Raw genomic sequence first — 26,145 nt, 5'->3', positions numbered from 1 at the left:
ACTCCTATCGGATTTAATTGATCGTGGACTGTATACTACTTAGATACGCGAGCGATGCTTTGGCTCGGCGTCGATCTTTTCCCATGGAGGGAGTACATAATTCATACGATCTCAATTCTTGTGGGATTACTTTTCTAAATGGCATCACATCATGATCATGCGTTTTGTCCAATCCAAAAAAAAAATATTATTTCTTAAACATGTGGCTTTTTTTTTGCGAAAGAAACATGTGGCTTCTTATTATTAGCAGGCATATGTTTCCCAATTTAACTGAGTGAAGAAAAAAAACGCAAATGGGAAATTGCCTAATAATATACAGTAAAAAGTAATATTCTGGCTAACTGCTTCCACAGAAAACCAAACAAACATGATGCTAACTGCCACAAGGAAACAAATTGTCTCTTCACAGCATATTCAGAACTGATTACAATAGCCCAAGCAAGGAAGTGGCGCATCAACAAGATACAACAATAACATACACACGTGGTGACTAATTTGGTCCATGGCAAACCAGCTTGCCAAGAGTTGATCTAACCTACAAAACTGAAGTACTGACTGTACGTGGTTAAATCGTGTTGTACAACATACAGATAGACCTTAGCCTCATGATCTTACAAGTAGAGGCTGTGGTCAGAATCGTCGTCGTCGTGTCTCCAGAGAACCTGCTCGTCAATTTTGGAAAGCTTTTCGTCGTCTAGCAACTTCCAGGTCTGTATCGACTCGACCGCCGCCCATGATCCCTGCCTTTTCTTCAGCTCAGTATGAATCACGCGAGCTCTCCTGGGCCAACCAGATCTTCCATAAGCATGGTAACCAAAGCCGCCACCATAACAGAACTGTATCCCATTAAGGTTGCCACAGAAATCATTAAGATGATCATGACCAAGAAAGACGCCTTTTACATCTCCCATGGAGACGAGAGTGCCAAGGGCACCAGAATTTACTAATGAGCAAGCCACTCCCTCCTGATACTGACCCTTAAAATCTGTATACCAAAGCTCCCGGACTTCTGGAATTGGGATGTGGAAGAATGCTAGTGCAGGGGAATGCAAATTTTGCTGCAAATAAAGAAAATTCTTAGGGCCCGGTTTGCAAAAAACATATATTTTTAAAGCAGTATAGTATTTATGATAAACAATGCTGATAAATGACCAAAAGTCAACGAAATGTGACTAGCTAATGAGCATGGTGCAACATCCAATAGTGTGAATGTGACATGGGAGATTAACTCAAAGACTGGTAAAATATGAACAAAACAATAGTCTAATGGATTGACTACAAATAAGTTCATCAAACTATACAGAAAGGACAAGGGTAATAGACAAACAGATACGACATCTTTATACTAGTTACGGAGCCAGGAATAAAGTATAAGGGGGGGCAGAACTAGCTAAAATCACACAAATAAGAAGCTGTCATGGGTTGTGTTCAAAGGAAAATCATGAGCATAGGGGGGGGGCTGCGCCCCCCCCCCCCTCGTCCCCCTTGTCTCCGTCCCTGCTAGTTACTAGCATATCCATCAGCAATGACTGACACATCACATTCCACAGTGAGATCTTAAGTTATGTGATTAAGTCAGTATTTATCATAAGTACCTGAAGTTCTCGGGAAGTAGCACTGAGCCAAGAAAGTTGAGATTCTTTGATCCAGCCATAAGTTTTAATTCCGTCGACCACTTCACGATCTCCACTATCAAGGAAGTAAAGGTTAAGCAGACTAGTATTGACGAACTCTGATCCAAATGTCCCATGTATGCCAACATGATAATTGCCAAACCCATGTACCAGAAAACCAGCTGGGTTTACTTGAGACACTGAGTAATCCATCAAAGACATGAACGTCATCAGTTCCTCTCGCGTCATTGTGGATTCCTGGTCATGATTTCCTAATATGGCAGCCCATGGTACGTTGTACTCCATGGCAGGGCTAATTGCTCTGAGTAGTGATTCTGCTGCATCAGTTGCACTGCCCCCAAATATGTTATCCCCTGATTCGAAATTAAAGCAGAAGCATTAAATATTTAAGTTGCTTAGCCGTATTTGATGATTAAGAGAACTAGAAACAAGTACTCCCTCCGTCCCAAATGTAAGGCGCCTAAGGATTAGTCAAAAGTCAACGTTTTTTTAAGTCTGACCAACTTTATACTCAAAAATATAAACATTTACAATACTGAACCAACATGAATAGATTCACCATAAAGTATATTTTTTCTTAATATGTCCATTCGATATTGTAGATGTAAATATATTTTTCTAAGTATTTGGTCAAAGTCAATAAATTTTGACTTTTGACCAATCCTTAAACACCTTACATTTTGGGACAGAGGAAGTACATAATATAGTACTGAAAAATGGCATGTTCTTTATTAAATCAAGCTATAATAAAACTTTCACAGAGGGGCTAACAGAAAAGGGAAACAGTGATTGTGATCAATAAATATTTACTCACAAGACAAAACATGTTTATTTTAGCAGGTATCCTGAGAGTCTTCCATATACTGTTCCGTAGTCCAAACTCTACTAATTTGACATGAAAGAAAATAACAGTCGACTTTTCTTCATGCGGGATGGTCCACACTCTATTACAGGTAAGACCGTAAGAGGAAAGTATAACTCATCTTCTTGTAGAATGTGGATCTGATCCAGATTCTAAATGTACCTAACAGTTTGCTCTCAGGGTTTGGTCTCTTTGCACCAATCACCTTACTGATGTCATGAAGCATAAATCCCATCATCAGAACCAAGAGGAGAGCTGCATGAATCCCTTGCACACAAGAGGGGTACTTACCAAGATATAGAAGCAGGATGCAAGCTTAGTACTATCCACACAGTGTTGACCATCAAAAAAAATCCACACAGTGTTCACCTTCTAAGCATCAGTGATGAGTCCACATTGTATGTGAAGTAAATATCCACGGGGTTGTACAAATGCCGGCAAGAGATAATCTAACAGCTGAGCGTCGATGTGCTAAAAGGCGATAAGAGTGGAACACATTGCTAAAAGATCCGGACATCTCCACTGGATGCAAATGGAAAGCATTCATGTATTCAACCTACAAGCTCCATCAAACTACTACCACACGGGGCACTAACTTGTTGTGTATTTCTGGAACGTTACATCTAAATTAAGTAATTAATCACTTGGATCTATGGCCGTTGCATTACTTCAACTGACAAATCTGTAATAATGCTATCAATGGCAGCGACAACCCGCAAGAGTGCAAATGAGATAGCACGAGGTGAAATTGCGATCTCTCTCCGGAGCAAGAGAAGAACGCAGAAGCAGATGTAGCGGGGCGAGCAAACCACGCACCGGTGAAGGCTATGAGATCGGGCCTCTCGGTCTCGATGAGCCGCCGGAGGAACCGTGTGGTGTTGAGGTCGGAGCAGAGCGCGCCGCCGACCTCCGGCGCCACGTCCCTGCAGCGCGTGGCGGCGCCGTTGCCGAAGTGCATATCAGCCACCTGACAATGCCAGCGAGCGAGCAAGCAGTGTCAGCGGACAAGGCGCGGGGAAAGCGGGGCGACGAGCGAGCAAACAAGCTACCGACCTGGAGGATCTTGAACGCTCCGTCATGGCGGAAGCGGAGGGGCAAGGGAGCGGACCTCTTGACGCGGGGCACGGCGGCGCCGGGGTCGAGCAGGGTGGAGAGGCGGAGGAGGAGGACGGAGAGGAGGCAGATGAGGAGCACGGACAAGAAGCTGCTCACCGGCGGCATCTCGCCGCTGCCCCGACACTGCGCGCTCGACTCGCCGAAGACTGGTTAAAAGTCAAACCGTCAGGTGGTTACTACTCTCTGAAGTAAAACCAAATGGTTTTACAGAAAACTTTAGCAGAACAAGCCTTGCAAAGGAAAGGCAGACGAATACTCTCTGAGACAAAATCATCAACTGATTACAGAAAATTTAAGCAGCGCAACAAGCTTGCAAGTTTACAGGATGATGATGAATATAGTAGCAGCATTTGCTTTTGCTCACGAGCACCAAACTAGAATAGATCAGGGAACATCTAAAGAACTTCTGACTGAGTTTTTAGTAATCTTTCAAGAAAAAGGGTGCTACTTCTTAGTACAGGGAAAACAATAGTACTAGGAAACAACAAGCGTTCAGCAAATCAACTCATACATTTGAGATTTATCTCTCAGAGGGCGCCTTGCATTACACGAAGCTATGACTGCGATGAAAAGAAACGATATGCGGGCATAATTTGATCACATTTAGCGTCCTCATCGCCCTTCAGGAGCGACGCTTGTCGCTGCGCTTCTTGCTCTTCCTTCGGCTGCCCTTATCGTCCTCAGAATCAGAATCAGACTCGGATTCAGATTCAGATGCCGACGACGACGTGCTGTCCCTCCGGTGCCTTCTCTTCTTCTGCTTCGTCTTGCGCCGGCGCTTCTTGTTGTCCTCCGAGTCCGAGGAGCTGTCACTTGAACTGCCGCTATCAGAAGAATACTCAGAGCCAGTCACCGATGATTCGGAGTCAGAGTCTGAGTCAGACACCGAGGCACGGTGTTTCCTCTTGCTCTTCGACTTGCTCTTCACCTTCCTTCTTTCAGACTTTTCCTTCTTCAGCTTCTCTCTCATCAGCTTCCTTTCCTCCTCCATTTCCTTCTCGAGATCAGGGTTCACGAACTGAGAGGAAGCTGGCAGATACGGTTTCTTCAGCCTGGGGTTCTTAAGCTGCTCTGTCCTTGAGGGTCGCATCATGTAGACCCGTTCATTCTTGCACTCGTATGTCCAATGCCCAGTCTGGAAGCACTTCTGACATTGGCCACCAGCATTAGAAGTTGGTACAGCATTTGGCTTCACACCTAGCCTCACAGCCTTCTCTGTACTCATCAGGTACATCTGTCTCTTGGCTTCCTTCCTCTCCTGCCAGCGACTTGGCCCCTCTTCCTTCTGCCCATAGGCATTGACATTGCGAGCAGCAGCTTCCGCTGCACGCTCAGCTTGAGCCCTGCTCAATCCCTTGGCATTTGACATGGCCTGGGCCTTTATTCTGTCAGCAGCAGCCTGAGAATCATTTCCAGACATCTTGATGCACCCAGGAAAAAGAAGTTATACAAGACGAGCAATCTCAATATCCTGCAAGGAAAAGAAACTCTATCGTTAGTAGTGAAGCGAGGAGATCATATAAGCTTTTAACCACAATGAACGGCTGTAGGGCTATGTCAGAAGTTCACACAACAAACAAGTTGAGAGCCCGTTTTGTTACCAATTTACTGTAACAATAACCTAAGGAACTTGGCCACCACTAGGGAAAAAATAATCACCCACGGTGCTAAAACAAATTCTACATAAGGCGCTGCCATATAATCGCAACCAGTAATGCTTAAAGTTATACAAACCAACGCATCAAAACAGCAATATGTATGTGCATATCACACACAAAAAAAAAAGAACTCCACATATAAGAACTGAACAATCATAGTAGAGATTCCTTTTCTGCCAACTAAGTACGTAAATATTTACTTTACTATAAAGTGCAAATTACATGGTATCAAGACCTTAAAGATGTCCTGTGAAGTTAAGGGAATGAGGTAGCAGCTCAATAGTATCCACTAGCCAACAATTCAGATTTCTGAGTTATGTACCCAAAGCAACACATCTGCTTCAAGGTCTTTTCAGACACAACCGCTAACAGAACAAGCTATTTGGGACAGACTACAGATTTTTAAGGACACAAACAATCAGGCTGCCTATAATGGTTATCAGAATCGAGCAGCACATGTAGGCTATTTGTATAAACGTGAAGTAATTATTTGCACGGTGCTTATGAAACAACTAGGCGACGCTCGACAACAGTAAACAATAAGTCGTATGCTATGCAAGGGAGTAGTAAACAATAGGTCGTACGCTATGCAAGGGAGTAGTAAGACTAACTAATAATTGATGTGCAAAGGATTATAGTTGGGTAACAGGATTTGGGGGCAACTTATCAATTCTAAACCAGAGTTTATTATCCTCTACGCCCATTTCTTGCAAACATAAATCCTAGTCGGCCAAGTAAATCGATTGACCTAACTTGTGTAGCCCAACCCTCAATCGACCGACCGCCGCCACCAGAGTGCGGATCTAGAAGGTGCGCGCGCACCGGCACGCCCAGAACCGGTAGAGTTTGGTGAGATTTAACTAACAGAGAGCTCGTACCTCGAACACCGATGGCCGGGTTGCGGACGGACCGGAGACAGCAGCAGGGACCCGATGCGGAAGGACGGGGACGGCGACGGCGGCGGCTACGCGCGTGAGAGTTGGTTGATGCGGGGCGGATGGAGGTGTGGGGTGAGGCGTCGGCGGCGATGCTTAGGGACGGCACGGCAGCAGCTCTAGGGCACGGCGGTGGGGAGGGGCGGGCTGGAGATTTGTTGGGGGACTCGGGAGAGGAGGGGGATACGGGGCGATGGAGAGGAAAAAATCAAAAAGTCTACTCCGGAGACGAATCTGACGGTGGATATTGCCTGCATACACAACGGATTCGAAATCGAAAATAAAACAAACTCACCCGTTTTTTATATATTTTATTTAAATAAGAGTGAATAGCGCTAGACGGTACACGAAATGTTTCTTACGGTTAGGATTCATGTGAACTATATTTTATTGAGATATATGCACCGCGGAGCTAGTGTAGGCCGTTTGATTTCTGTTTTCGCTAGTCTAGACCAGTCGCTATCTTGCTGACGTCACCCGTCGCACGGGCAAGCCTTTTGTGCGGCGCCGCCGCGTAGCTCTTTCGTTTTTTCATTGGGGGAGGGGTGGGGGTGGTGTGTTTGTAATATGCTGATGACACCTTACTTTTTTTTTGGAAAATGATACTAGGGCAGCAACTAATTTCAAATGGGTATTGACTTGTTTTGAACAAATTTCTGGTACGAGATTTAACTATCATAAAAGTGAGCTGATTCCAATCAACTTATTAGGTACCGAGGAATGTAGTCCAATTGTACATATTTTTGGGTGTGTGTTGGGTTACTTTCCAATCAAATATTTAGGTGTACTTTTACACCATGATAAGTTGAAGAGAGAGGATTTGTTGCCTCTAGTAGATGCTTTGCTTGGTAGAATGATAGGGTGGAGAAGTAAACTGATGTCTTCTGCGGCAAAAAAAAAAAAAACAAAGAGTTAGTGAAGTCTGTGCTAGCTAGTATTCCTCTTTACATGTTTTCCTTTTTAAAATTCTCTAAATCGGTTTGAAGATGATAAATACGCAGCTAGCTAATTGTTTGTGGAATGACGAAGAGGGTAATCATAAAATCCATCTAGCAAATTGGCCCTCTGTGTGAATGAGGAAGGAGTTTGGTGGCATGGGTATACCACATTTACAATATTTAAATATATGTCTCTTAGGCTCCTGGGTTAAGAAATATCTTCAGGGGGAAGGAACTCTATGAAAAAAAGATTATTGATAGTAAGTATAATACCAGGGATCCTAATATTCTTTGTTTCCATGACACACAACCCTCTAATTTTTGGAAAAGAATTATGTGGGCAACCGAGGCCGTTAATTAAATTTGGTTATAAATGGAAACTTGGAAATGTTAAAAGTGTCAAGTTTTGGGAGGACATTTAGTTTGAAAATACCAATTTAGCCACTCAGTTTTTTGACATTTATTTTGTGTCCAATCAACAGTTTAAAACTGTAGCTGAGCTATGGGATGGGACAATTGTTAGATGCAATTTTAGAAGAACCTTCTCTGATGAGATTATGTCCCAGTGGCATGAGCTTTTGGTCATTGTCAACACTATTATTTTCTATGAGGAGGATGATCAGCTTCTCTGGTCCTTACAAACTAATGGTGTTTATTCTTCTAAGTCTATGTATGCTTTAGTCAACTTTAGGGGTGTGACACCTATTTTCCTACCTGTTGTTTGGAACCTTAACCCCCCCCCCCCCACTAGAGTGCAAATATTTTCGCCGGTGTCCGTGTGACGACGGTCGTTCCCGCGCTTGCCCAACACATTGGCGTGTTTCGCTGGCGTTTCGCGCGCGCGGCAACGCCGTTTCCCTCCCTGCCGTGGCTATATATGGTGGACACCGGCGGGGGTGACGGGCACACTCCAAGCTAAACCCTAGCATCCATCCATCGCCGAGCACAACCTTAGCTGGGATCAAGTTGTTCAGATGTGCCGCCAAGTCCACCCGGAGGAGGACGAGCAGATAGCCGCCGACGCGTTTCAGGCCGAGCAGCTGGACCTGGAGGCGGCGGAGGCGAATGCGGAGGTTGCGGAGGAGGAGGCGACAGGGCGCGCGCTAGGCAGCGCCTCGCGGCGGCCAGGGCCGAGCTCGCCGAGGCCAGGGCGGTGCTCGCGGAGGCGCGTGCGAAGATGGCGGCCCCTCCGTTGCCGGCGGCCCCACCCACGGACCCTGTCACCCACGACATCACCGACGACGACGTACCCAGCCGCTTCGAGTGCGTTGGCGGCCAGCAGCTTCTGTTGCGTCGTTCGACACCCTAGCTGGGGACGCCCAACACTGTTAGGCTTGGGCAACGGAGGAGGAAGCCCACAACTATGCGGTTACCATGGCTCGGGGGGACATGTGCTCCGACCTGGATTCGCTCGCGCGAAGGGGCTCTTCTCCCGCGCGGGTCGAGCAGGAGAACCGGGAGCTGACGGACGCCATAGCCGCCAGGGATGAAGCGGTGGCGGCGGTAGCTAGGGACAGGGCCCGCTACCACGCCCAGATGGCGGCGGTGCAGGCGGCGACGGTGGATGAGGCAGCAGAGATGGAGGCGGCGGAGGCGGTGGAGGCGGAGGCAGCGGCCAAGAGAGTCATGTGGGGCTCCTCTCTGGCAGAAGCCCTCGAACGCCGCAGGCGGCAAGACGAGGTGTCCCATGTGCAGTGTGCGTGGCGCAAGGAGTGCGTGAAGTGCTCGCGCTTCGACGACGGCGCGGGCCCCTCCGGCGGCCAGTATAGGCAGCGCGACAGCGAGTAACCCAGGCCGTGGTAGACCGTGCGACGGCGAGTAGGTACGGCCGTTGTAGTTTTAGGTTAACTCGACTAACCATTTCTGTAAAGATGGTCCTTTTTGCCAATCAATAGTAACGAAGGAATATTTTGCTTACCTAGTTACTGCCTACCTGGTCCGGATGCAACCAACGCGGTCACTTTACGCAACGCAAACCTACCGCATATTTGGGCCAGATTTGCGTTGCCGCGACGGCGCGCTCACTTTGCGTGGTCCCGCTGAAGCGCTGCGTGAACGTAAACGGTCGCTCAGCGTCCGTTTAGGTCGCCTGCTGGAAATGCCCTTAAGTTTTTCTTCGAGGAGGCTGTTAAAATTTGAAAGTTTGAATGTGTGCAGAAATGGAACCGGGGCTTGGCACTTTTCTTCTTAAAAGAAAAGCTGCGCATGCCTTGATCAGAGGCTGGGACGTGGTGTTCTTTTGATAAAAGAAAAATATAATGCTGATTTCATTTTTTTCCGAACTGATATAGTCTAGTGAAGCACATAAGGAATTTGACCAACAGAGATTTCTTCGTGGAAGGCGTTAGGATATCACGCGTGGGAGTTGGAGAGCTGTAAACGCACCTTGGTCGTACTCCGGTGACGAACCGCTCGTGAGCTGAATGTGCAGTCTTTCGGTTGAACTTTCAACTTCCAGAGCTTCTTCTAGAAGGCACCGGAAATAGCATCTGACGCAGAAGGGTTAGCATAAATGAACTCGTCAAATCGACCAACACAGATTTCTTCGTGGAAGTCGTTAGGATATCACACCCGACGAGGGAAAAGGCGACGCAACCACTGCCCAGATCGGGGAAACACCAGAGCGGCGTTCTCTCCGCCGAGCGTGGCCCCGGCCATGCAACGCCACGCACCCATGAATTACGAGCGAGGCGTTGCCGTTCGCGGGCGGCCGGAAAGCCGGCGGGCGGTTTACCCGGAAGGGAAGGGGGGAGGAGAAGCGGCCATCTGTGGCTCTAGCCATGCGTGCTCGGCGTGCGTATATATAGCGGCGGATCGACGGAGAGCTTCTCACTACTGCAATTCCCATTCCCCCGGTGTTCCCCAGCCTCCGCCTCTGCCTGCCGCGCTCCCGGACTTTGCTCAGCCTCTTCAGATCAGCTGCTCCTGCTCCTGCTTCGTCTGCGTCCTGAGGTGAGTGATCGATTCTCCACACGGCAGCTCTCTTATTTCGAAGTGCACCGAGTGTTCATCAGATGTCCAATTGAAATTAAAACTGAGTAATTGCACGTTGCTATAAGGCTTAGGTACGACAGAATTCTGTACGGTTGCATATTTTTACAATCCCTGTACGATTTGGTTGGCTTGGAGAGTTGGAGATAGTAATCTCTAGCAGACATTGTTTTGGTGTTGCCCTTCTAGAGGACGAGATTAACATTGCTGGATGGAAAGCAGAGGCGCGCACCTACCTGGGAACTTAAGAATGGCACTCTTACTACAGCCAAATACAGTACTACCTCTGTTCGGTTTTAATCGATGCAGAGAGACATAATACATATGAACTAGCTGTGGTTCTTTTTTTCTTTCGAAATGTACTAGCTGTGGTTCTAATCAAAGCCAATTAAGTATGAACGGAGGGAGTATTTGTTAGGCTTTAATTTTCTTCTCCTGTATAATGCCACTCACATGTTTCATTTTTTGAACAGGAAATGGCGTCGAAGGTGGATGCTCCGAACGGCATGAGAAACACTACGGGGAAGACGCCGTGGGCCGACGGCCCCGCACCGTCGGCACAGGTAAGCTCACCGTCGGCACCGTCTCTGCCGACGGTCACCGTCGGCGTACCGGCGTCGGCACAGATGGCGTCGGGGTTCGCGCGGGCACCGTCGGCGTACCACGACACCGTCGGCACAGGCGTACGCCGACGGCTGGACGGTGGCCGTCGGCCTGCCCATCGTCGGCACACTCATCTCGCCGTCACGCCGCTGCCGTCAACGTGCCCCCTTGTGCCGACGGTTTCACCGTCGGCACGATTTCATTTTTTTTTTCCCGAACCGGCGGAAATCGTTCGATTTGAATCGGAAAAAAGCGCGCTTTGGCTGTGCCGACGGTGTCACCGTCGGCACAGACCTCGCCATTTGGCACAGCTACGGGCTGTGCCGACGGTGACACCGTCGGCACAGCCAGTCGATTTTTCGATTTTTGCCAATTTGGCCTCGTTTGCTCGAAAATCGCAGAAAATGCACATATTATAGGATTGAATATGCAGTAACATATATATCACCATATAGCACATGATATCACCGTATAGCACCAAATCTCACAAATATAGCATCAAATCTCACAAATAGCACAAATATAGCATACAAGACCATGGTACATACACCGGATCCACTACAAAGATGGAGCGTGTCATCATGTGCTAGTACAATGTAGAAACTATGGTGGTGCACCACCCGAGTGACGATCTAGCTACTGCACGATCTAGCTCCGAGTGGGTGAAGTGAGGCCGCTGTATCTCGACGGTGCTCGGGAGGTAGAACCACGACGAGAGCCACGGAACCAGAAAAAATGCCGAGGTTCGGCGAAGCACCAGGAGAATGGCGACCGGGGTGCATCGGCGTACCACAAGGAGTGTCGTTCCCGGATTCTCCCAATCCCTACATGTTGGAGGGAGTTAGCAACTTAGCCATGTCACACCAAGTTAGCAACTTAGCCAAGTTAGCAACTTACCGGGGTCAACCGACGCCGACGCTTGTACATGATATAGAACTCCTCCTTGGACGGGAACACCGCGTCGGCCCCGGATGAGGTGGCTCTGGGAGTGGTTCCTCTCGCACTCAGTCATCATGAACCGAGTGAAACTACTGCAAGAAACGGGAGAGATAGCTCAGATTCAAACATGGGGACTTATGATGTTTTGCAACCATAGAGATTGAAACTTACCGCCATCACGGTTGCTCGTCCACTGGACATAGGCATCTTTCACAAGGTCATGCTCCTTAACCTTCTCGAGATACTCCTCGTAAGCTACCGCATAGGCCTCCTCGAGCTGAGTCTACAATTTCAGAAATAATGCGTCTCATCAACATAGCCATTCGGGAACAAGAGTCAAAACAGAGGATGAAAGTGTGGATGACTTACATCAACCTCTACCCGAGAACGGCATGTAGTCCGCGAGGAGGTAGCGTAGGCTGCCGGAGGAGGAGGGTAGCCTTGATCTGCGTGAAGTTCCTCCGAGGCTTGAAACCCCGACAAGGCGAGGCGGGACGTCCATGCGGCTGGCCGGACCCCGCCACATCATCGCCACCTCGTCGGCCGGCTCGGTCATAGGGTCCTCCACCTCTGGATGGAGCTTGGCGTACTCCTCGCAGTATCTTTCCTTGTTCTCTTTGGCCTTGCCGTAGTACATCTCGGGCGCGGGCCGAGGCTCGTTCGGACCGGGCGTCACCAGCTTCATGTGCGTCCACGCTTCCATCTCACCAAGTTCCCTCCCGAGCTTCTTCCCCTGCATCACAAAACAAATGTTATGCATATCATCGAAAATGAAAAAAATGCAGCTTGTTCCATTTTTATATGTACCAGACGCTCCCGATAGCGATCGGTGCTGCTGCTCCCGCGATGTGTGTTCCCCGAGAACCACGGTTGGCCTTGTTCCGGTCGCTCACGGCCTTGAAATCGGGGTTTCGCCGACCCAATTCTTGACCAACTCCATGAAGGCGGCCCTCTTATTATTATCAGCCCAATGTGGTACAACCTGCAAAATCAAAACTCATTTGAAGAACAAACAATATAGTTGCAAGTTAGCCGCGGTACATAGAATCGCATTGACAATTACTTACCGACATGAACTCATCTATCGTCATAGCCGGGCGAGTCCTGCACAATCTCGGGCTTTGTGTACTGACGCCTGCTCGGCATAGAAGTGGCCGATGCACGTGATCCTCTGGTTGTACCACCGCTGCCGTGTCAACTTCCGACACATGTTACGGAGCACCACGTCCGCCCTATCCTTATGCTCAGTCGCCACCCTATAATTGCGCTGCAATCAAGCATAACAGAAAGTGTGAGAGGCATGAGTTATCACGGTGGGGTTATCAACTACATATGAACGAAACCCAAAGAGTATGCATTACGTACCCAAAACTTCTTGATCACGGCGTCGGCGGCGGAAGCAAAGCCAGGGTAAGGCGCTATCTCATAGTCTTCCCAAGTGTAGGCTAGCTTGGACTCGCCCCCAAGGATCGGAGTGTACATCCCGGCCGGTACTTCCTAATAGCAGCTCCAATCAGACTCCACGGCACGCGGACATTCTTCCCCGTGTATGTGAAATTCCTGCACAATTATCAAACATTAGAAAATGCTAAGTGTCATAACGAAAATGAAATCACCTTACTACTTACTCTATCCGTCTGGGACAAGGAGCCACTTCTCATCCTCCGTAGCGGGTTCCTTACTCTCATCGGGAACTGCGCTTCCCCACGAATCCGCAACTTCTTCGGAGCCATCTCCGTCGCAGCCGCCGCGTCCCTAGACTCCGCCTCCCCCTCCCTAGTCTCCTCCTCCACCTCCCAAGTGTCCTCCTCCTCGTCCGCCGACCGTGAAGCCACCGAGCCGGAAGCGAGAGGAATGTCGGCTAGAAGGAGCCGTGCATTCCCCCTCGTCCTCCGGCTCGTCCTCCCCTCGTCCTCCAGCTCGTCCTCCCCCTCGTCCTCCGGCTCGTCCTCCCCCTCGTCCTCCCCGTCCTCCGTCTGCGTCTTCGTAACGCCGGCCGGGAATAATGGGTCTTGCACTCCGTCTGGAAGCACCCGGCCACAGCTTCCGTGATGCATCCGATCAAGCAAGGAGCTCGATGATGCCTTCCGTCCGCTCATATTGGGCAATTACTCGCATAAGAAAAAGAGAAAATAATTAATAAGCATGTTGAAAATTAATAAGCATAATGACAAATATAGGTACTAAGCATAATGAAAAATGTAGGTATTAAGCATAATGACAAATGTATGTATTAAGCATAATGATAATGTAGGTACTAAGCATAATGACAAATGTATGTATTAAGCATAATGATAATGTAGGTACTAAGCATAAAAGACCCTCACCATTCATCACCACTCTCATCTCTAGGCATTGGGTTCTCAGCCTCACTATCAAAATCGGTATCATATGAGTATTCATGGTCGGCATTGGGTTCGGTTGAGTCTCGACAATGTTGTCTTTGCTCGCATGGCGCTTGGTGAGCATAGCTATGTCCTTCAGGTCCACCACGGTCTCACCACGCATTTGTACATCGTTGTGGAGATCCACGAAGACCTATGTCTATTTGAAGAGCCCCGAACCGCTCTTCCTCTTGATAGAAAATTCCCTCATATGTTACCGGGTCAATGTTGTTGTAATCGTCCTCGGAGGGATGGGTAGCTTACCATGTGGCGATACGGAACACGACTTCCCAGCCCATGAGTTCCTCATTCGACATGGGTAGGACAAATAATAAACTTGCTTGGTTTGGTGAGCCACAACATAGACGTCGGATCATTTGTAGGTGGTTGTAGGCCTAACTTCAACTAAACCAATGGAAGGGGTGCTTCTCATTCCACCGTGTGGGTCAAACCAGTGGCATTTGAACACAAAGAGCTTGAGTTCTATGTTTGCGTTGTTGAACGTCAACTCGTATACCTTTTGTAACCTTCCATAGTAATCAAGATCATCGGCTCATGGGTGTAGACCCAGTATTTATTGTTTTTGCATTAGGCCGGTTCTTCTCGGTGAAACTCCGTATGGAAGCGATACCCATTTACATCATACTTCTCATGCGTATGGACTCTACGGTTAAAACCACAGGAAACGCATCTCAACTCATCTGTCATCTCAACGTTGGGATCAGCTCCCTACAAGTTCAGTTCAGATTATTTTGTGCATTAGTTACATGTAATAAGACAAGTCACGGATTGCAAAGTAAGAGGAACATTTGAGAAATTACTTTTTCATGGAACCAGTTCCACGAAGCTTTTATTTAAGGGCGGGGCACCCTCTTTCGAGAAGAGTGTACCACTGCGTGGGAGTGGGACCATTTCTTCACGACCACATTTCATCATGGAATTGGCTGAAAGGAGAAAATACGTATTAGACCAAAACCAAGTTACTGGTTGCAAAGTATTTGGTTCATCATTTTACCTCATGAAATCGACCACTTCCTCCATGTTCATAAGCACGTAAAGCATTATGCAATCCTTCTCTTACGGCGAAATGTTCTCCACTTTTGAGGCACCGGCCTTGCCACCGGGATATTTGAAGAGCAAGAGCTTTGGGTCACGGTTGGGCTCATCGGAATTGTACCGAGCGACCGGGTTATGCTTAGTGGGCACATCATTGGCATAGTACATTGTCGTGGCGTCTGCCATCTCATGGAGGAGAGTTGCCTCAGCTATGCATGCTTCAATCTTATTTTTGTTTCCACATTTGTACCGAATATATTTGAACTCCCTCTCAATACAAAGCGCCAACGATCTCGCACCGGTCCCCCAAGAGTGCCTCGTTGGCGAGATGCACGATGAGATGTAACATCGGAGTGAAGAAGCCTGGGGGAATATCATCTCTAACTTGCATAGCATGTCCGGCACTTGCTGCAGCCTTCTCAATCACCTCGGTACATATCTCGCTTAGCACAGACCGTGCGGAAAAAATGGCTCACCTCCGCAAGCACTCGCCGGACATGATCGGGAGATACCCTCGAAGCATCACCGGCATCAGCCGCTCAATCCATATATGATAGTCGTGACTCTTGAGCCCGTTTATTTTTCTGTAGCAAGATTGACTCCCTTACTCATATTCGAACAATAACCATCGGGGAACATCACGTCATATTTGAGCCACGTAAATGCCTCCTTCTTGTCGGGCGCTATCAAGACGGTACTTGGCATGCGGCTTTAACCAACCTTTTCGATTGCCCTCGGGAGGCTGCATGTGTAGAGCCACCTGTCACATATCTCCTCAATATCGACTCTAGCTGAAACATTATCCCTTGACTTGCACGGTATGTTGCGGCGGGTGTTAAGGAATGCCTCCCACAATTCTTTTCGGTGTGCATCATATCGATATTATGGGGAAGTTCAAGGTCCTTGTAATACTCGAGCTCTGTTATGCCTGCTATGTGAGTCCGGTTGTGCGTTTTACCATATCCCTCAAATTGGTGGCCGGGTTCCTTACTAGGTTTGGAGAGCACGTAGCTCGGCATCAACAGTTGCACCATTGAACTTTGGTATTTCTTTATGTTCAAGCACAACTACGCCTTTCGTGAAGTTTTTCTTGTCGATCTGAACCGATGCCCTGGTCGAGGAACTTGCGGTGTTTGTCAAAGGCAACATATTTGTGTCCAGCTTTTAGGTGCCTGAATTCTAGTTCGTGCACGCACACCGGGCATGGAAACTTACCAGCTGTACTATGCCCACGAATAGGGCGTACCCGGGTAGGTCATGCATCGAATAGTGGAACCAAACTTTCATGATGAAGTTTCTCTTTGATGCTCGGTCGTATGTCAATGTACCGTGATGCCACGAGTGGTGCAAATCATCCACAAGTGGTTGCATTAAGACACTCAATTTCTTCCTGGATATTCGGCCCCTGGAAGGATCATCGACAAGAATATGTTCTTCCTTTGCATTACGACTCCGGGAGGGAGATTGAGCGGAATAACAAACACGGGCCAGCAGCTGTACGCGGCGATCGACATACCATATGGGTTGAATCCATCGGTTGCTATCGCAATTCTAACATTCCGAGCCTCACTTGCCTCATTTGGGTGCTTTTGATCGAAGCGCTTCCATGATTGACCATCAGATGGATGTACCATGGGTACCCGTTTCTTCTCGTCTTGCAATCTTATCCCGGTCTTATGCCATGTCATACGCTTGGCAGTCTCCTCGAACATGTAAAGCCGCTGGATTCTTTTGATGAATGGGAGATAACGAAGAATCTTTATGGCTACTTTTGTCTGCCTCTTCTGACCATTGCCTACATCTACCTCATGATACCTAGAGTGACCACACTTGGCACAGTACTTGTCATCCGCATAGTCTTTCCAAAACAAAAGGCAAAGTTTTGGACAGACATCATATGTTACATAATCCATTTTCAATGCTTTCAAGATTTTCTTCGTTTCGTACATGGTCTTGGGCAAGCAATGACCTTCAGGCAACATGTTACCTATCGTGCTCGAGTATTTTCAAAGGATGCTCGAGTACTCTCAAACATGCACTTGTCGGCTAGCAAGCTGCGTGATGCCATCAAGTTGAGACATTTTTGCACCGGGTATAGAGGCCTCCTAGCTGAGGCCATCATATCAATGAAGGCCCTCGCGGTTGGCTCAGGTTCCTCCTCCGGAAGTTCCTCCGGTTGTGGCGGTCCCTCCGGTTCGGGCGGTTCATCCAGGTTCAGACTGTTCGTCCCATGGTAACTACGGCATGTCAGCATCCCGAAGATCATCTAGCAAGTTTAAGATGCCATCGTTCTCATTGCCATCGATCCGCTGCCGCATCACCTCACCTCTATCACGTTCGTGCCGAGAAAAGTCGACCGGCGGGTCGTAGTCACGCATATACCCATTCCACCAAAGGTGTTTAGTCATCTCTAGAATATCCTTAGGATGACGCCTCCTGCAGACATTGCAAGGGCAACGGGGACGAACAATCCCCTTCGAACCACGAGCTAACTCCTTCACTAACAAATCGGTCTTCCATTTCCATTCATCTGTCACTTGAGTCGAACTAACACGGCCACTGTACATCCACTCATTATCAGCCATCCTGCTTTATTGCGTGACAAACAACAAATAGTAGCATGAAATTGAATGCATCATATTTTTACTTTTCTACCGGCGAAAACGCGTGCATCAACCTACATCTCTACTAGGTGGGCTCCTAGCAGCCCCCGGACCCGTAGTTGGGTATGTTCTCCACGTTACGCTCGGGTGCGAGACAGAATTTGGCAGCACCTCCCCGCTCCTCTCCCGATACACGTCTCGGCAAAAAGCCGAGAGGATGTGCATCCGGAGAACAACGAGGGAGGCGGCGACGAAATCTGTCTCGCACCCGAGCAACATGGAAAACGTGCCCAACTACGAGTCCCGGCGACTGTCCCGTAAATGCCACAAGCGTTACGGTTCAAAATATGCTGACCACTAATGCATATTTATCCGCGTAACGCTTGCGGACGGGAATTGACACCTAGGTTACGCGACTTGACGGAGAAATGAAATCTAATGACATAAAAAATGCGGAGGGGGAGTCGGCAATTCAGCTCACCCTCATTTGTAGAGGAAGTAGTCGAACAACCGGCGATGTCGACGGCCGTAGAGATGCGCCGCAAGATCCGGGATCGTCACGCGGGATGCTCACTACTGGACCTAGTTAAAATAATAAAAATTTGTCAATGCAAATTCATCAATTCATAAAACAAATGCATTTCTACAAAATTCTAATTTATTTCACTTCAATTTCCATTTCTATTCCTTCATTTTCATTTCAATTTACATTACAATTTCAATTTCAATTTCCAAATTCTTTACTTCATTTCAATTTCAATTTCAATTTGCAAGTTCTATTTCAATTTGCAAATTTACAATTACAATTCTTACCATGGCTAATTGCAAATACTAAAAAGCTAAAATTATTTACATTTCAAATTACCTAGCTAATTGCAAATACTAAAAAGCTAAAAAAAAGCTAATTTGCAAATTTACAATTACAATTCTTACCATGGCTAATTGCAAATACTAAAAAGCTAAAATTATTTACATTTCAAATTACCTAGCTAATTGCAAATACTAAAAAGCTAAAAAAAAAAGGTAAGAAGCTTACCATGGCAGCGCAGAAGCAAGCAGCGGCGGCAGAGGAAAGCGCCTTGAAGCGAAGCGGCGGCAGGAGGAGGCAGCGGGGCTGCGGGCGAAGCGGCGGCGGCCGGAGGAAAGCGCGGCAGAGCGAGCGGCGCGGGAGGAAAGCGCGGCGGCGGGGCAGGGCGGCGGCGCGGGGCAGGGTGTGCGGGGACGGCGGCGGCGCGGGGCAGCGGCGGCGGCGCGGCCAGCGGCGGCGGCGGGGGATGGCGCGGCGGCGGGATGAGCGCGGCGGCCGGGGTGGTCGAGTGGATGCGGCCGTGTGGGTGGCTCTGCGTGTGTGTGTGGGGCGCGCGGGTGGTGGGTCTGACCATTATGGTCGACCCACCTGTGCCGACGGTGATGTTGTGCCGACGGTGACCGTCGGCACAAGTATTTTTTTTATTTTTTTTTTATTTTTTTTTTATTTTTTTTTTCATTTTTTTACTGCAAATAATAAAATAGATTATCACACATGGCAATATTTTTTAAAGTTTTATATTCCCACCTTTCCCACTAACCCTTTCCGGCTACGTCTCTCCCGCCCACCCATTCCCCCGTCATCTCTCCCGCTTTGTCCGAGAAGCGGGCACACCGGAGGGGGTAGCATTGGATATAGAACCATCTCAAATCACTTTTTTACATTCCATGTGGACACACACAAATTTTGGGGCCATTCCCTAGGTGCGATGCTCGATTTCTGACGAAACCCTAGTTCTGTTGACCGCGCCGTCTACCCCTTTGACTGCGTCCCATCGGGGTTCCCCCGGTGGGCGTATGCCTGCGTTTGAGCTTGGTTAGGTCATAGGTACATGTGGAAACAAGTACCATCCCCTATGATCCCAAGGTTCTCTCCGGTTCACCTCAGGAGTTCCCCCTATACACGCGAGAATCTGCCTAAGTTTAGGAACCCCATGTCCGAGAAGCCGGGCACACCCGGAGGGGGTAGCATTGGATATAGAACCATCTCAAATCACTTTTGTGCATGCCATGTGGACACACACAACTTTTGGGGCCATTCCCTAGGTGCGATGCTCGATTTCTGACGAAACCCTAGTTCTGTTGACCGCGCCGTCTACCCCTTTGACTGCGTCCCATCGGGGTTCCCCCGGTGGGCGTATGCCTGCGTTTGAGCTTGGTTAGGTCATAGGTACATGTGGAAACAAGTACCATCCCCTATGATCCCAAGGTTCTCTCGGTTCACCTCAGGGAGTTCCCCCTATACACGCAGAATCCGCCTAAGTGTAGGAACCCCATGTCCGAGAAGCCGGGCACACCCGGAGGGTAGCATTGGATATAGAACCATCTCAAATCACTTTTTTGCATGCCATGTGGACACACACAACTTTTGGGGCCATTCCCTAGGTCCGATGCTCGATTTGACGAAACCCTAGTTACGTTGACCGCGCCGTCTACCCCTTTGATCGCGTCCCATCGGGGTTCCCCGGTGGGCGTATGCCTGCGTTTGAGCTTGGTTAGGTCATAGGTACATGTGGAAACAAGTACCATCCCCTATGATCCCAAGGTTCTCTCCGGTTCACCTCAGGAGTTCCCCCTATACACGCAGGACCGCCTAAGTGTAGGAACCCCATGTCCGAGAAGCCGGGCACACCCGGAGGGGGTAGCATTGGATATAGAACCATCTCAAATCACTTTTGTGCATGCCATGTGGACACACACAACTTTTGGGGCCATTCCCTAGGTGCGATGCTCGATTTCTGACGAAACCCTAGTTACGTTGACCGCGCCGTCTACCCCTTTGATTGCGTCCCATCGGGGTTCCCCGGTGGGCGTATGCCTGCGTTTGAGCTTGGTTAGGTCATAGGTACATGTGGAAACAAGTACCATACCCTATGATCCCAAGGTTCTCTCAGGTTCACCTCAGGGAGTTCCCCCTATACACGCGAGAATCCGCCTAAGTGTAGGAACCCCATGTCCGAGAAGCGGGCACACCGGAGGGGTAGCATTGGATATAGAACCATCTCAAATCACTTTTGTGCATGCCATGTGGACACACACAACTTTTGGGGCCATTCCCTAGGTGCGATGCTCGATTTACGACGAAACCCTAGTTACGTTGACCGCGCCGTCTACCCCTTTGATCGCGTCCCATCGGGGTTCCCCGGTGGGCGTATGCCTGCGTTTGAGCTTGGTTAGGTCATAGGTACATGTGGAAACAAGTACCATCCCCTATGATCCCAAGGTTCTCTCCGGTTCACCTCAGGGAGTTCCCCCTATACACGCAGAATGCTGCCTAAGTGTAGGAACCCCATGTCCGAGAAGCCGGGCACACCCGGAGGGGGTAGCATTGGATATAGAACCATCTCAAATCACTTTTGTGCATGCCATGTGGACACACACAACTTTTGGGGCCATTCCCTAGGTGCGATGCTCGATTTACGACGAAACCCTAGTTACGGTGACCGCGCCGTCTACCCCTTTGTTGCGTCCCATCGGGGTTCCCCGGTGGGCGTATGCCTGCGTTTGAGCTTGGTTAGGTCATAGGTACATGTGGAAACAAGTACCATCCCCTATGATCCCAAGGTTCTCTCCGGTTCACCTCAGGGAGTTCCCCCTATACACGAGAATGCCTAAGTGTAGGAACCCCATGTCCGAGAAGCCGGGCACACCGGAGGGGGTAGCATTGGATATCGAACCATCTCAAATCACTTTTGTGCATGCCATGTGGACACACACAACTTTTGGGGCCATTCCCTAGGTGCGATGCTCGATTTCAGACGAAACCCTAGTTCTGTTGACCGCGCCGTCTACCCCTTTGACTGCGTCCCATCGGGGTTCCCCCGGTGGGCGTATGCCTGCGTTTGTGCTTGGTTAGGTCATAGGTACATGTGGAAACAAGTACCATCCCCTATGATCCCAAGGTTCTCTCCGGTTCACCTCAGGGAGTTCCCCTATACACGCGAGAATACGCCTAAGTGTAGGAACCCCATGTCCGAGAAGCCGGGCACACCGGAGGGGTAGCATTGGATATAGAACCATCTCAAATCACTTTTGTGCATGCCATGTGGACTCACACAACTTTTGGGGCCATTCCCTAGGTCCGATGCTCGATTTACGACGAAACCCTAGTTACGTTGACCGCGCCGTCTACCCCTTTGATCGCGTCCCATCGGGGTTCCCCGGTGGGCGTATTCCTGCGTTTGAGCTTGGTTAGGTCATAGGTACATGTGGAAACAAGTACCATCCCCTATGATCCCAAGGTTCTCTCCGGTTCACCTCAGGGAGTTCCCCCTATACACGCAGAATCCGCCTAAGTGTAGGAACCCCATGTCCGAGAAGCCGGGCACACCGGGAGGGGTAGCATTGGATATAGTACGATCTCAAATTACTTTTGTGCATGCCATGTGGACACACACAACTTTTGGGGCCATTCCCTAGGTCCGATGCTCGATTCACGACGAAACCCCCGTTCTGTTGACCGCGCCGTCTACCCCTTTGTTGCGTCCCATCGGGGTTCCCCGGTGGGCGTATGCCTGCGTTTGAGCTTGGTTAGGTCATAGGTACATGTGGAAACAAGTACCATACCCTATGATCCCAAGGTTCTCTCCGGTTCACCTCAGAGGAGTTCCCCCTATACACGCAGAATCCGCCTAAGTGTAGGAACCCCATGTCCGAGAAGCCGGCACACCGGAGGGTAGCATTGGATATAGAACCATCTCAAATCACTTTTGTGCATGCCATGTGGACACACACAAATTTTGGGGCCATTCCCTAGGTGCGATGCTCGATTTACGACGAAACCCTAGTTACGTTGACCGCGCCGTCTACCCCTTTGACTGCGTCCCATCGGGGTTCCCCGGTGGGCGTTTGCCTGCGTGTGCGCTTGGGTAGGTCATAGGTACATGTGGAAACAAGTACCATCCCCTATGATCCCAAGGTTCTCTCCGGTTCACCTCAGGGAGTTCCCCCTATACACGCAGAATCCGCCTAAGTGTAGGAACCCCATGTCCGAGAAGCCGGGCACACCGGAGGGGGTAGCATTGGATATAGAACCATCTCAAATCACTTTTGTGCATGCCATGTGGACACACACAACTTTTGGGGCCATTCCCTAGGTGCGATGCTCGATTTACGACGAAACCCTAGTTACGTTGACCGCGCCGTCTACCCCTTTGATGCGTCCCATCGGGGTTCCCCGGTGGGCGTATGCCTGCGTTTGAGCTTGGTTAGGTCATAGGTACATGTGGAAACAAGTACCATCCCCTATGATCCCAAGGTTCTCTCCGGTTCACCTCAGGGAGTTCCCCCTATACACGCAGAATCTGCCTAAGTGTAGGAACCCCATGTCAGAAGCCGGGCACACCGGAGGGGGTAGCATTGGATATAGAACCATCTCAAATCACTTTTGTGCATGCCATGTGGACACACACAAATTTTGGGGCCATTCCCTAGGTGCGATGCTCGATTTCGACGAAACCCTAGTTACGTTGACCGCGCCGTCTACCCCTTTGTTGCGTCCCATCGGGGTTCCCCCGGTGGGCGTATGCCTGCGTTTGAGCTTGGTTAGGTCATAGGTACATGTGGAAACAAGTACCATCCCCTATGATCCCAAGGTTCTCTCCGGTTCACCTCAGGGAGTTCCCCCTATACACGCAGAATGCCTAAGTGTAGGAACCCCATGTCCGAGAAGCCGGGCACACCCGGAGGGGTAGCATTGGATATAGAACCATCTCAAATCACTTTTGTGCATGCCATGTGGACACACACAACTTTTGGGGCCATTCCCTAGGTGCGATGCTCGATTTACGACGAAACCCTAGTTACGTTGACCGCGCCGTCTACCCCTTTGATTGCGTCCCATCGGGGTTCCCCGGTGGGCGTATGCCTGCGTTTGAGCTTGGTTAGGTCATAGGTACATGTGGAAACAAGTACCATCCCCTATGATCCCAAGGTTCTCTCCGGTTCACCTCAGGGAGTTCCCCCTATACACGCGAGCACCGCCTAAGTGTAGGAACCCCATGTCCGAGAAGCCGGGCACACCGGAGGGGTAGCATTGGATATAGAACCATCTCAAATCACTTTTGTGCATGCCATGTGGACACACACAACTTTTGGGGCCATTCCCTAGGTCCGATGCTCGATTTACGACGAAACCCTAGTTACGTTGACCGCGCCGTCTACCCCTTTTGTGCGTCCCATCGGGGTTCCCCATGGGCGTATGCCTGCGTTTGAGCTTGGTTAGGTCATAGGTACATGTGGAAACAAGTACCATCCCCTATGATCCCAAGGTTCTCTCCGGTTCACCTCAGGGAGTTCCCCCTATACACGCAGACCTGCCTAAGTGTAGGAACCCCATGTCCGAGAAGCCGGGCACACCGGAGGGGGTAGCATTGGATATAGAACCATCTCAAATCACTTTTGTGCATGCCATGTGGACACACACAACTTTTGGGGCCATTCCCTAGGTCCGATGCTCGATTTACGACGAAACCCTAGTTACGTTGACCGCGCCGTCTACCCCTTTGTTGCGTCCCATCGGGGTTCCCCCGGTGGGCGTATGCCTGCGTTTGAGCTTGGTTAGGTCATAGGTACATGTGGAAACAAGTACCATACCCTATGATCCCAAGGTTCTCTCCGGTTCACCTCAGGGAGTTCCCCCTATACACGAGATACGCCTAAGTGTAGGAACCCCATGTCCGAGAAGCCGGGCACACCGGAGGGGGTAGCATTGGATATAGAACCATCTCAAATCACTTTTGTGCATGCCATGTGGACACACACAACTTTTGGGGCCATTCCCTAGGTGCGATGCTCGATTTACGACGAAACCCTAGTTACGGTTGACCGCGCCGTCTACCCCTTTGATCGCGTCCCATCGGGGTTCCCCGGTGGGCGTATGCCTGCGTTTGAGCTTGGTTAGGTCATAGGTACATGTGGAAACAAGTACCATCCCCTATGATCCCAAGGTTCTCTCCGGTTCACCTCAGGGAGTTCCCCCTATACACGCGAGAATCTGCCTAAGTGTAGGAACCCCATGTCCGAGAAGCCGGGCACACCGGAGGGGTAGCATTGGATATAGAACCATCTCAAATCACTTTTGTGCATGCCATGTGGACACACACAACTTTTGGGGCCATTCCCTAGGTGCGATGCTCGATTTACGACGAAACCCTAGTTACTGTTGACCGCGCCGTCTACCCCTTTGTTGCGTCCCATCGGGGTTCCCCGGTGGGCGTATGCCTGCGTTTGAGCTTGGTTAGGTCATAGGTACATGTGGAAACAAGTACCATCCCCTATGATCCCAAGGTTCTCTCCGGTTCACCTCAGGGAGTTCCCCCTATACACGCAGACCGCCTAAGTGTAGGAACCCCATGTCCGAGAAGCCGGGCACACCGGAGGGGGTAGCATTGGATATAGAACCATCTCAAATCACTTTTGTGCATGCCATGTGGACACACACAACTTTTGGGGCCATTCCCTAGGTGCGATGCTCGATTTACGACGAAACCCTAGTTACATTGACCGCGCCGTCTACCCCTTTGATTGCGTCCCATCGGGGTTCCCCGGTGGGCGTATGCCTGCGTTTGAGCTTGGTTAGGTCATAGGTACATGTGGAAACAAGTACCATCCCCTATGATCCCAAGGTTCTCTCCGGTTCACCTCAGGGAGTTCCCCCTATACACGCAGAATCTGCCTAAGTGTAGGAACCCCATGTCCGAGAAGCCGGGCACACCGGAGGGGGTAGCATTGGATATAGAACCATCTCAAATCACTTTTGTGCATGCCATGTGGACACACACAACTTTTGGGGCCATTCCCTAGGTCCGATGCTCGATTTACGACGAAACCCTAGTTACGTTGACCGCGCCGTCTACCCCTTTGATCGCGTCCCATCGGGGTTCCCCGGTGGGCGTATGCCTGCGTTTGAGCTTGGTTAGGTCATAGGTACATGTGGAAACAAGTACCATCCCCTATGATCCCAAGGTTCTCTCCGGTTCACCTCAGGGAGTTCCCCCTATACACGCGAGAATCTGCCTAAGTGTAGGAACCCCATGTCCGAGAAGCGGGCACACCCGGAGGGGTAGCATTGGATATAGAACCATCTCAAATCACTTTTGTGCATGCCATGTGGACACACACAACTTTTGGGGCCATTCCCTAGGTCCGATGCTCTAAGTCACACCAACCACAAGGTCTGTTGACCGCGCCGTCTACACCTTTGACTGCATCCCCTCGGGGGTCCCCCGGTGGGCGTATGCCTGCGTTTGAGCTTGGTTAGGTCATAGGTACATGTGGAAACAAGTACCATACCCTATGATCCCAAGGTTCTCTCCGGTTCACCTCCGAGGGAGTTCCCACCTATACACGCGAGATACGCCTAAGTGTAGGAACCCCATGTCCGAGAAGCCGGGCACACC

General features: G+C 49.6%; 2 protein-coding genes across 2 annotated transcripts; both read right to left on the bottom strand.

The window, feature by feature from the left end:
* Positions 1-354: 354 nt before the first annotated feature.
* Positions 355-3,791, bottom strand: LOC127312478 (probable inactive purple acid phosphatase 28). The gene is made up of 4 exons (XM_051342998.2): positions 3,550-3,791; positions 3,313-3,463; positions 1,596-1,987; positions 355-1,058 (listed from the first exon to the last, which is right to left on the bottom strand). The coding sequence occupies exons 1-4, from the start codon at positions 3,715-3,717 to the stop codon at positions 612-614; spliced, it is 1,158 nt and encodes a 385-aa protein (XP_051198958.1). The 5' UTR covers positions 3,718-3,791; the 3' UTR covers positions 355-611.
* Positions 3,792-4,010: 219 nt separating this feature from the next.
* LOC127312479 (uncharacterized) lies at positions 4,011-6,394 on the bottom strand. The gene is made up of 2 exons (XM_051342999.2): positions 6,149-6,394; positions 4,011-5,083 (listed from the first exon to the last, which is right to left on the bottom strand). Exon 2 carries the CDS (start codon positions 5,030-5,032, stop codon positions 4,235-4,237), a length of 798 nt encoding a protein of 265 aa, XP_051198959.1. The 5' UTR covers positions 5,033-5,083; positions 6,149-6,394; the 3' UTR covers positions 4,011-4,234.
* Between the last annotated feature and the right edge of the window lie 19,751 nt (positions 6,395-26,145).

The sequence above is a fragment of the Lolium perenne genome, chromosome 7 (assembly GCF_019359855.2).
Source record: "Lolium perenne isolate Kyuss_39 chromosome 7, Kyuss_2.0, whole genome shotgun sequence".
Classification (NCBI taxonomy): domain Eukaryota; kingdom Viridiplantae; phylum Streptophyta; class Magnoliopsida; order Poales; family Poaceae; genus Lolium; species Lolium perenne.
This window is presented reverse-complemented; position numbering and strand designations above follow the sequence as displayed.

Excerpts from the sequence above, each read along its gene's own strand:
- LOC127312479 (XM_051342999.2), bottom strand. The coding sequence starts at position 5,032 with ATGTCTGGAAATGATTCTCAGGCTGCTGCTGACAGAATAAAGGCCCAG.
- LOC127312478 (XM_051342998.2), bottom strand. The coding sequence starts at position 3,717 with ATGCCGCCGGTGAGCAGCTTCTTGTCCGTGCTCCTCATCTGCCTCCTC. Across the intron at positions 3,464-3,549 it reads GAGCGTTCAAGATCCTCCAG|GTGGCTGATATGCACTTCGG; the intron begins GTCGGTAGCTTG and ends TGGCATTGTCAG. Across the intron at positions 1,059-1,595 it reads CTACTTCCCGAGAACTTCAG|CAAAATTTGCATTCCCCTGC; the intron begins GTACTTATGATA and ends CTTTATTTGCAG.